Genomic DNA, 13,007 nt, shown 5'->3' with positions numbered 1-13,007 from the left:
TGATTTTCACTTTCACCAAGAGAATATTTAAAATTTAAAGAAGAGTTAGAAGAAAAAGAAATTGTGTAAGCAGAATGTTAGCAAATTTCCTTGCATGATGGGATGCGAACCGTATGATATTATGACAATTAGATAGTTTTGTACTCCGTAGTTAATCAAATCAAAGCGTATCCATACGCAAAAGGCGAGCTGAAGCACAGTGTTCCCATAATATAAGCAACGCTAGTACAAAGTAACAGCTTATCAAATTTGATTGTGATTTAAGGGTAAAATTTGGAAGGGCATAATTGTAAATATAACTATATGTATTTTCTAATTCTCTCTGCTCGGGCCTAAAATCCACTTCTATAAGTTCACAGCCAAACTCATCCAAAACCATTTTGTGAACAGATCGAAAGGACAAGTGGTTTGTTTAGTTTTTCATTACCATCATCACCACTATATATCTCCATCTTCAATCCTCTTCAGATCTGCTATACTTGTTACACCTTCACTACCCAAACAAAATTCAATAACTTAACATCATCAGATAGATCACACAAAACAAAACATTGCTTTCGGTCTCTTTTTTGACTAACCCACTCATCTTAATTCCCTGTCCACCATATCTTCAGATCTTCTTTTCTTTTGTGATACTTCTTGTTAATCTACATCTACAAAAAAAAAATGATACAAGAATTGTTGGGCAGTACAGGACTGCTAAGTGATGGTGGTGGAGGAGAAAGGAAATATCCATATTTTCATTGTGGAATTGAAGCTGGTTTACCTAATACAACGTCTTCTTACTCCACACCAACTAGTATTCCTAGTACTCCTACTACAACTGCCGCTACAACAATGACGACGACAAAAGTTACAGCAACTGGTGCTACTGATACTACTACAACTACTCCTACTAATAATACCAATCCTAATACTCCATCATCAGATCAACCAAGTTTGAGATGCCCAAGATGTGATTCACCAAACACAAAGTTTTGTTACTACAACAACTATAATCTTACTCAACCTCGCCATTTCTGCAAGACTTGCCGACGTTACTGGACTAAAGGCGGTGCTCTCCGTAATGTTCCAATTGGCGGTGGATGCCGAAAAAACAAGAACTCTACTGCTTCTACTACCACAGCTATTAGCGTTATTCCTTCCATTACAGCAGGTAAAACATCTACAGCATCTGGTTATGTTGTTGGTGGAAATATAATCAAAAATTCTTCAGACAATAACAGAAATGGTTTTGAGTTTGATCATCATAGCCAAACAAACCCAATTTTATGGTCTTCATCCGCATCACCACAAAATTCATCTCAGCAGTTGTTAGCTTTACTTAGATCAGCTTCATCTTACTCTCAGAATACAAACCCTAACCCTAACAATAATTGTCATGCTAGTGCTATAAAAGATGAAGCAGGATTCATGATGGGATCATGTATGGGTTGTACTTCTGAATCTGCATTAAACACTACTACCAGTTCATTAAACACAAAAACCCTAAATATAGATCCATTACTAGGTCATCAAGTGAATCCTATTGGTCTATGTGGTAACAGTTCTTTCTGGAGGAACAATCAACAGCAGAACAATTATTTGTTGCAGCAGGATAATAATAATAACAGCAATGAAGTGCGTAATGATAATACAAGTGGGATTCAAGAGCTTTATCAGAGACTCAGGTCATCAACAAATTACTATAACAGTAGTAATACGACGGATCATACATCAGGTTTATTCATGAACATCAATATTGGATCATCAGCACCATCTCCTTCTTCTATATTGGAATCAGCTCCTGTTGCTTCTGTCGGTGGAGTAGGAGATATGGGTTACTCATGGATAAATCCTCAATTTTCTTGGTCTGATCTTCCTACAGCTACCAATGGTGCCTTTCCTTAGGACTCTCTCTCTCTCGTTTTAATTTAGTGTTGTGCTGATTTAATTTTGGGGTTTCGGTATATGAGTATGTTTGTATCTTTGTTGGTTTTTCTTTCTTTTTATTTTAGTGTGGTTTGTGTGTTCTAAGTTCAAACATAGTTTGTCTAGGTTGTGAGAATGTACTAAGCAAGAAATTAACCTGAGAAAAGAAACAAAGCAATTTCTAAGCATAATTTGTTTCAGATGAACTTGTGTCACATGTAATCATATCATACTTTGGTTTCAGTAATGAGTCAAATGTCTAAACTTGGTTATAGAGCCACTCATAAATAATTCTCTCTAAATAATCTGAATTAAGACTATGACTTGATCATTAGACCGTGGTTAATTAACAAATCATCTCTAGTGTTGTTTTGATCAATAACCTTATATATTTATTCAAGCGTTTGTTGCTTTCTTCTGTATAGATCTGCATAGAGAATAGAGAAGATGAGGAAGCTGGTGGTAGTGGTGACTGTAGGAGTGAGTACATTGATGATGGATATGAGATTCCTTTTACTGAGTAATGTTATGACAAAGTGATGAATAAAAGGGTTAACGAAAGCAGCCTTTTTCAGTAATATAGAAAAAGAGAGTTTTTACTATTAAAAAACCAACAATATATTTTGATAGCTGTGAGAGAGCCTGACTAGCAAGCTAGGGTTTTCAACTTTCAATCCTTCTGCAACCCTACTAATTAACCCTTCTTCAATCCCTTGAAAGTAGAAAAAAATTAACTTAATGCAACGCTTTATTCCTTTTCACTAATCTAATATATATTTGTCCTAGTATTCTACACAAACTTTATGTGATAATCTAGTCATAATCTTTGGGGTTCCATTTCAAGAAATTTGCACAGTTAAATTCTTGTATGTGCTCGGGTTCCTATGAGATCCTAGTGAGATGTCCTTTGTTTCTTTCCTGGGTTTTTCTCTAGATAAATCCAAGCTCTCTAGATTTTTTTTTTGTGAACCCATCGAGATAGAGAACCGCGAGAAATCTAGTGAATAGAATGTGGCAGAAAATGTTAGGAGAATAAGAAGTTCTTTTCTTGAGAAAAATTGGCCCACACCCACTGTACCTATACAAGTTAAGTTCGAAAATTTGAAAATTTTGCTGTTTAGACACTGCTATGTTTTCTTTTTGATGGAAGGTAGTATTTTGCAGTTTTTGGGAATGGATTCTGAACATAAATATGCAGTACTTTGTTGGCTTCAGTGGATAATTCTTGCAACATAAGAGTTGCCCTTACGCTTTCATTTACAAATGAAATATTTTTCTTCCTTAAGAACATTGACAGTGGCGGAGTCGTTTATAACTTTCAAGTGGTCATATCTTGATTCTTGATTACACTATAGATTTCGTCAATCATACCAAGAATACAGTCCGTGTTTCTACGAGAGTGTGTGTGTTTATAAGTTAGCCACCTTTACTTGTCATCTTTGACAAATATGCCTTTACAACAATCCCATTGTGATTGAAATTTTGGCTATATACATGCCAAATAAGTACGTCAATTGTCATCCCAACTTGCTATTTTAACGAGAGATGATCAAATATAATACTTCTTCCCTTCTTATGGTGTCAGGGTTCTGAAAAAGTGGGGTACAACAACCACACCCAATATTTCGCTTAGCAATCTGTATGAACAAATTCCGATATACTTTCTAGAGAATCAACTAGACAGTCAGATTCAATCTAGACAAAAAGTATATCAAAGAGTTTATATCTCAATCTCTCGATTTGATATATACTCCAGCAAATAGAAATCTGCGAGTCTTTATCAAATACTAGAGAGATAAAGACCAATATCCAAGTATCAATCAATTTAAATCAACAACCAAAAGGTCAGATATTCGAATTGATTGAACAACGCACAACCTGTGATATTTCAATTATATAACAAAATATAATGCGGAAAAGAAATAACACAGACACCAGAATTTTGTTAACGAGGAAACCGCAAATGCAGAAAAACTCCGGGACCTAGTCCAGATTGAACACACACTGTATTAAGCCGCTACAAACACTAGCCTACTCCAAATTAACTTCGGTATGGACTGTAGTTGAACCCCAGTCAATCTCACACTGATCCAAGGTACAGTTATGCTCCTACATCTCTGATCCCAGCAGGATACTACATACTTGATTTCCTTAGCTGATCTCACCCTCAACTAAGAGTTGCTACGACCCAAAGTCGAAGACTTTAATAAACAAATCTGTATCACACAGAAAAGTCTACGGTAATAGATAAATCCGTCTCCCACGAATACACCTACGAGTTTTGTTCCGTATTTTGATAAATCAAGGTGAACAGGAACCAATTGATAAACCAGACTTATATTCCCGAAGAACAACCTAGTATTATCAATCACCTCACAATAATCCTAATCGACGCAGAGAAAAAAGATATTGTGGAATCACAAACGATGAGACGAAGTGTTTGTGATTTCTTTTATATCTTGCCTATCGGAGATATCAATCTCAAGCCAATTATTACAATTGTACTCGTACGATAAAAACAGCAAGATCAGATCACACAACTACGAGAAAGTAGTATCGTCCTGGCTTCACAATCCCAATGAAGTCTTTAAGTCGTTAACCTGGTTTAGAAGAAGAAACCAAAGGTTAAAGGAGAATCGACTCTAGCTTAGCACAACTAGTATCACAAACAAGGTGTGGGGATTAGGTTTTCCAGTTGCTAGAGTTCTCCCTTATATAGTCTTTCAAATCAGGGTTTGCAATCAATGTTAGCTTGGTAACAAAGCATTCAATATTCACCGTTAGATGAAACCTGATTTAGATTCAAGCTAATATCTTTCAACCGTTAGATCGAAAAATAGCTTGTTACACACAAATGAAATGCACGTTTCTAAGATTGTGTAACCGTACCCAAACTTGTACATTTGTTGGTTCAACAATAGTCAACCAAATGGTTAGCCATATGATCACTTTGATATCAACCATATTATTCTTCACCATAACTAGTTAAAGTGACTCAAATGAAATAGTTAGAGAGTTGTTCAATTTCAAGGAAATCTTATGTAACTACACAAGACACAATCGAAGCAAAAACGATTTGATTCACTTGAATCGGTTCATGAACTATATAGCCACGGTTTGCAATTTGCATTCCTTAGTTTATATAAGAATAAGTTCACAAACATCGTTTTTAGATATAACCTACTCAAGTTCGCGGACTTAAGTTCCCGGACGGAGTTCACAAACTCCAGCAGAAATTCTCGGGACAAGAACTTCCGCCAGTTCGCGGACTTGGCTCACGCCACCATGTCGGTTATCTTGATCAACAAAGTTTGCAAACTTCGGTTCAAGGAATAAGGACATATACATATATATGTTTCTACAACAATGCTTATATCCTCCAATGGTTATATAATGTAAACTCTCATTTCAATCATTGGAACATTCTTAGAGGACGTTGATATTCTATAGTTGTTACTCACAAACAATTTTTCGTCAAAGGAAGCAATTTCCAAAGTGATTGAAACTTTTCATGACTTTCGTCACTAGGTAAAGATGAACTTGGTTAAAGCAAAAGCTTGCCAACACATATTTCGAAAAATAGATAGGCGAGAGAAACTCGACTCGAAATAACAAATGTGTATAATCTAAGTCTATATAGCAAAACGACTTTTGTCTCAAGATAGGAGATAAATATACTTTTGAGTGATAGAGAAGTTCAAGTCTCCACATACCTTTTAGTCGATGAAGATCCACCGTTTCCTTGAGTAGTCCTTCGTCTTGTATGATGATTGCCATGGAGTTCTTAAGCTCAACTACACTTTCTATCCTAGTCCGAGACCTTAGCTATAGTAGACTAGAAATCAAGACTTATAGTTTTGATCACTAATATTGACAAACATGCTTGAGATAGCAACGCATGCGAGTTAGACCGAGCAATGCTCTAACAATCTCCCCCTTTGTCAATTTTAGTGACAAAACTATCAATACATATGGAATACAAAAAATAAATGAATTAACTTTTGTAGCTCCTATTCCATACGCCTAATCTTCAACATTACTTGAAATCTTCGTCACTTCCAAGTACTCCAACGATCCCAAAGGTTGTAAGTTCAGCATCATCGTTGTTGAAAATCCATAGCTATATCAACGAGAAAACAAGAGTTCTGAATCATTGTTATACAATGTCATAGTATCATTACACAGCGTCAAAGTTCAATTGTATCACAACTTCAACAACAATACTGTGGTGATATGTATCACTCCCCCTTAGTCAATACTCCATCTCACATGGAAACCACTCCCCCTTACATAATGATCTGAAAACCATATGTATTTGTAGTGTGAACTACATATTAATTCTCCCCCTTTTTGTCAATAAAATTGGCAAAGGTACAAGAACGGGATCCTAATGAAATTTCCGAAAGAGACATTTCTTGACCAAAAGAAATCAAAAATATATCATCTTATTTAGATGCAATCATAAAGCCGAAGCTAAATGCATTCATCAAGGAGTTTGTAAGGATACAAGATAACCCCTATAATATTCCACAGCCGCACTCCCCACAAAGATTTTGCAATTAAGCACAAGTTCAATTAAGAACTCTCCCCTATAAAATGTCATTCCCGAAAGCACAACAAGAGCGACCTTAATTTCGAAAGAAAAGAAGGATTTCTTTGGACATAACAAATCATTTCGAAATAAAAGAAAGATTTATTTGGACATAACAAATCACATACAAGTATGAATTTGAATCCAAAAATATTCAATTAAACTAACCACAAAAAAAACCATGATTAATTTAATCGACAAATGCTCAACATAAGTGAACTTATGGAGACTTAAAAACATACAATTAGATTAATCACAAGAGAACCCATACTTAATCTAATCAAAATACACAACCAAACTAATCACAAAAGTAATCAATTTAATTAGTCATGCTCAACATAAGAAAACTTACGGAGCAAAAACTAAATAACCAAACAAGATGATTAATTTAGTTGAATATGCTCGACATAAAGTACCTCACGGAAAAACAACATAGATAATCATCAAAATAATAAACTTGGTCATTCAATGCTCAACATAAGACACTTTACGGAGCATCACAGTAATACATAAAATATGGATCATGGAAGATCAATACTTCGAAATACACAAGGATTCATTTTATTTTCCATCATTATTCACATAACGACATTCAATAGACATAATCCTTGCAAACAAAAGATTTTAACCTATCTTCCATCAATAATTGACATAATAGGCTTAACTTTTGTATTTGTCAAAAGTCTATTCATTCTTTTATCAATACATGCATATCGACATACGAAAGACTTTACTTTTGACAAGATAGGGACAGTCTAAGTTCACGGACGTAAACACACATATCCCATAACAATATTGCAATATATAAAACCATAAAGATTAATACTGCAAAAATCATCTTCCAAACAAATTTAGAGTTTAAACAAAACATTGGACATAACTATGTGTAATCACAATAATGGCTATTCCAAACTCTAGTTATTCTTCTAATAAAAACAAGAAAAAAGAAGAAGATTTACTAGGAAAAAAACCAAGAAAATAAACAAGCTAGGGAACAAAAGAAGACTCCATTGCCATGGCCGAACACGAACTAAGGTCAAATAGACGGTTTAGGATCCTCGCGAGTCTTAGCGTCTTTGAGCTTGTGATTAGCAGCATCGAATGCATCTTCGAAGAAGATATTCTCTTTATGAAGATCATTGATGTGCGATTTTATGAGACCAAGGTCAGTCGAAACCTTTTTCAACATATCAAGACTTTTCAGAGTATCAACGAGCTGCAGTTTTGCTTCCTCAAAATACTTATGAAAATCATGAACCACTTCAGCAGAAATCATATCATCCTTCTCAACGTTCTCATGAGTATATGCATAGTAACACGAGGCATTGGGATGATTTTCATCTACAAGGTTCTTTTCTTCCTACCTTCGGATTCAAAACCAATACCTTTATCAAGAAAGCCTTTAGCAAAACCACACGATTGTGAAGAGTACGACATTCTTGATAAACCCAAATAACCTAGAGTACGCAAACATGACTCAGAGGTTTGGTATTTATATGGTTTCTAAGGAAATAAGACCTTTAGGGTTTGCAAACCGTTGACTCGTGATGGTAACCCGTGTATACATACGAATACAACATGGCCCATAAGGAATAAAACAACAAAAGAAATTTTGCTACATGAGAATTCATTAATGGCTCAATAAATTCATTACCATAGGAGTAATTTTAGAGCACAAGTGTAGCAATCCACAAAGTTGCAAAATAATTGCATAAAGAGAGAAACGATACTAGACAACACAAATACTTTTTAGGCAATATTGTCTGCAAACAATAGTTTAGCTATAAACGATAAGAGGATAACTCAACTAAGCAGAACATCAAATTTCCATAGTATACCTTATTCTTACACATCTTGCTCAACAGGATTTTTATGAGAAAGTTCTTAACCATTGTAATTGATTAGTACAAGTATGAGCTCTGAGCTCATTAAAAGAACTGTGTTTATAATCGAGTCTCTTTTTCCTTCTGTATCTAGAAAGAGATCCCTTTCTATGTGAGAAATTATCAGAAAACTTATTGTCATCAAAATACGAGACATAGTTAGAGTTCTTAACAGAATATTTTTGACTTGAGGAGGATGACAACCTGTCGACAATTCCTTTATATCCTTCAATTATCTCCATCAGGTTATTTCTCATATCATCAATTTTTCTTCTTTTTTCTTGAATTTCGTTCACATTAAGGGAAATGTTATTTCCAGAGGAAATGACATGATCTTTCCTTGGACGATTCTTGTTAAGACTCCTATTCTGCTTTAGAGCATTTGAGGAACTCATTGAACTGACCTTCCTGATAACATACACAGGGTAAGTACGAAAACCAACTGGTTTAGACATACGAATGTCAGTTACACCTTTGAGAATTAAGTCTAAGGTGTGTTGAAGTTGAACCAAGGAGGTTTTATTCAACCTAGAGTTTCTCTTTTGTTTAGCAAATCCTTTTGCAATGCGAAAGAGGCATACTTTCTGATCACAAGAGTGATTAGACATGATAGTCTTAACAACCTCGTTAGGAAATTTCTTCCTTCCATGTGATATGGAACATCCTTGATTAACGGGAAATTCAGACACATTCTTTTTAAAAGGAAGATATTCCAATTTTACTTCTGGAGCTGGAAGGTTTTCAGGCGTAGCAGAAGTGCTTGGTATATTAGACTACTTAGAGCATCCTTGAATAGAGAGTTTACTCAAGCGATGTTCAATTTCCAAAGCATCCTTTTTGAGGTTGGCCTCAAGAGTCATACGTGAAGAATGATCTTCAGTATTTTCTTTGAATTCGCAGTCTCTTATTACACCAACCAGAACATCGACATGGTTTTTTAACCGATTAATCTATCATCCTGGATTCTAGCAAGATTTAGAATCAAGACACTCTCTTCAGCTGTTTCCCGTTCATTTAGAGAGATAGACTCTTTTGAAGGGTAATCGGAAATACTCATGTCGGAGCCTGTCTGTCTTGTTGGAACACATGGTTCGTCTATATTCGAGATTGAAGAATCTTTCTCTTTAATAGAATTAGACGAGACAAAACTTTTATTTCTGGTGACGCGTTTACCAGAGATAGTACACTTGTCCATAGAATCAGATCGCTACAAACACAGACTTGTAAGGTCTTAAACGTGTTTGCCTGCTTTGATACCAATTGAAAAGTGGGGGTATAACAACCACACCCAATATTTTACTTAGCAATATGTATGGACAAACTCCAATTAACTTTCTAGAGAATCAACTACACAGTCAGACTAAATCTAGACAAAAAGTATATCAAAGAGTTTATATCTCAATCTCTCGATTTGATATATACTCAAGCAAATAGAAATCTGCGATTCTTTATCAAATACTAGAGAGATAACTTGGATGGTACCAAAGACCAATATCCAAGTGTCAATCAATTTAAATCAACAACCAAAAGGTCGGATATTCTAATTGATTGAACAACACACAACCTGTGATATTTCAATGATATAACAAAATATAATGCGGAAAAGAAATAAAACAGACACCAGAATTTTGTTAACGAGGAAACCGCAAATGCAGAAAAACCCCGGGACCTAGTCCAGATTGAACACACACTGTATTAAGACGCTATAGACACTAGCCTACTACAAATTAACTTCGGTCTGGACTGTAGTTGAACCCCAATCAATCTCACACTGATCCAAGGTACAGTTATGCTTCTGCGTCTCTGATCCAAGTAGGATACTACGTACTTGATTTCCTTAGCTGATCTCACCCTCAACTAAGAGTTGCTACGACCCAAAGTCGAAGACTTTAATAAACAAATCTGTATCACACAAAAAAGTCTAGGGTAATAGATAAATCCGTCTCCCACGAATATACCTACGAGTTTTGTTCCGTCTTTTGATAAATCAAGGTGAACAGTAACCAATTGATAAACCAGACTTATATTCCCGAAGAACAGCCTAGTATTATCAGTCACCTTACAATAATCCTAATCGACGCAGCGAAAAAGATATTGTGGAATCACAAACGATGAGACAAAGTTTTTGTGATTTCTTTTATATCTTGCCTATCATAGATATCAATCTCAAGCCAATTATTACAATTTTACTCGTACGATAGAAACAACAAGATCAGATCACACAACTACGAGAAAGTAGTATCGGTCTAGCTTCACAATCCCAATGAAGTCTTTAAGTCGTGAACCTGGTTTAGAAGAAGAAACCAAAGGTTAAAGGAGAATCGACTCTAGCTTAGCACAACTAGTATCACACACAAGGTGTGGGGATTAGGTTTCCCAGTTGCTAGAGTTCTCCCTTATATAGTCTTTCAAATCAGGGCTTGCAATCAATGTTAGCTTGGTATCAAAGCATTCAATATTCACCGTTTATATGAAAACCTGATGTAGATTCAAGCTAATATCTTTCAACCGTTATATCGAAAAATAGCTTGTTACACACAAATGAAATGCACGTTTCTAGGCTTGTGTAACCGTTCCCAAACTTGTATATTTGTTGGTTCAACAATAGTCAACCAAATGGTTAGCCATATGATCACTTTCATATCACTTTTCTTCACCATAACTAGTTCAAGTGACTCAAATGAACTAGTTAGAGAGTTGTTCAATTGCAAGGAAATCTTATGTAACTACACAAGACATAATCGAAGCAAAAACGATTTGATTCACTTGAATCGGTTCATGAACTATCTAGCCACGATTTGCAATTTGCATTCCTTAGTTTATATAAGAATAAGTTCACAAACATTGTTTTTAGATATAACCTACTCAAGTTCGCGGACTGGGTTCGCAGACTTAAGTTCCCGGACGGAGTTCACAAACTCCAGCAGAAATTCTCGGGACAAGAACTTCCGCCAGTTTGCAGACTGAGTTCGTAGACTGATTTCGCGGACTTGGCTCACGCCACCATGCCGGTTCTTTTGATCAACAAAGTTCGCAAACTTCGGTTCAAGGAATAAGGACTTATACATATATGTTTTTCCACAACAATGCTTATATCCTCCAATGGTTATATAATCTAAACTCTCATTTCAACTATTGGAACATTCTTAGAGGACGTTGATATTCTATAGTTGTTATTCACAAACTATCTTTCGTCAAAGTAAGCAATTTCCAAAGTGATTGAAACTTGTCATGACCTTTGTCACTAGGTAAAGATGAACTTGGTTAAAGAAAAAGCTTACCAACACATATTTCGAGAAATAGATAGGCAAGATAAACTCGGCTCGAAATAGGAAATGTGTATAATCTAAGTCTATATAGCAAAACGAATTTTGTCTCAAGATAGGAGATAAATAGACTTTTGAGTGATAGATAAGTTCAAGTTTCCACATACCTTTTAGTAGATGAAGATCCACCGGTTCCTTGAGTAGTCCTTCGTCTTGTATGATGATTTCCATGGAGTTCTTGAGCTCAATTACACTTTCTATCTGTTGATGGTGGATTTTAGTTCAGGGCTAAAATTGTAAAACCAAATCTAATGCGCTGACATCCTGCAAAGGGTAAAGCCGTTTGATAAGTGATGAGTACCTCTTCGCTTTATTCGAAGCAATACAATAAATATACTAAATTCACCCAGAATGGTGCATGTAGCAACCATCTCAAATATTCTGTGAATTTATAGCATTATCAATTAATGCATGAGTTGCTTTTTATTTCCTGTGTTGTTCTCAGCAGAAATATCATTATTGGCAGGGCATGACGACTGAGTGTTTACTCTCAGCAGAGTAACACGAATCTCCAAGTGTCAATAATGCGGCATGCACGAAATACCCATACAGGCCATACTATTCTCTGACAAAGAGAATCTCGGATCAACATGCTTATATTAGCCTGATCGAGCAAGTTTAATCCCTTAAAGGAAATCTGGATTGTCCGTGTCAGTCTCAGAAACAATCACGTCCACGCAAGTTGGCAACATAATTTAACTAGCCTAGATGAACCCTAGCAAGAGTAGGCGATCACCGCAATGACCACCAGCGGGCCTATTTATACCCTGGCCGGTCGAACACATGTTATGCCCCAAAACAACCACCGATCGCCAGCTTGAAATAGGATGGTTGAGATGGTATGGAGAGGCTCGGAAGAGCTCGTACGAGCAAGGCTGTCAAAGACGGTCTTAAAAGAGGTCGGGACCGTCCAACTTCGCCGGCCTAGTTGGACGGCTTGGATCATCCCACGATCGATCGGTGAAGTGATGGCATGCAAATTGGCGGGCCCACTTCTTACCTACCTGACCGACTCTCTCACAGCCTAGCCATAGAGCAAGAAACGTTTGCTCGAAGAGAGGCTGGCGTGATGCTTAAAGCGTCGCGGAAATTCCACTAGCGTCTTAAATCGATCACAACCATCCAACTTCGCAAGCATACTTGGATGGCTTAGATCGCGCCTAGGACCGTCAGGGAGGTGCACATATGTTCACCGCCAGCCCAATGTTGGCCCCACATGGTCGGTCTCCCCAAAGGAGGAGCATGGCCTGCCAAACAGTTTAGCCAAAGTTACGCACGCGTGACTGTTCCAAAACC

General features: G+C 36.3%; 1 protein-coding gene across 1 annotated transcript; it reads left to right on the top strand.

Moving 5' to 3' along the window:
- Positions 1 to 375: 375 nt before the first annotated feature.
- On the top strand, positions 376 to 2,161 carry LOC113294334 (dof zinc finger protein DOF1.4-like). The gene has a single exon (XM_026542728.1). It carries the CDS (start codon positions 667 to 669, stop codon positions 1,888 to 1,890), a length of 1,224 nt encoding a protein of 407 aa, XP_026398513.1. The 5' UTR covers positions 376 to 666; the 3' UTR covers positions 1,891 to 2,161.
- The last annotated feature ends 10,846 nt before the right edge of the window (positions 2,162 to 13,007 follow it).

The sequence above is a fragment of the Papaver somniferum genome, chromosome 1 (assembly GCF_003573695.1).
Source record: "Papaver somniferum cultivar HN1 chromosome 1, ASM357369v1, whole genome shotgun sequence".
NCBI lineage: Eukaryota > Viridiplantae > Streptophyta > Magnoliopsida > Ranunculales > Papaveraceae > Papaver > Papaver somniferum.
The sequence above is the reverse complement of the archived record's forward strand: the minus strand, read 5'-3'. Positions and strand labels throughout refer to the sequence as shown.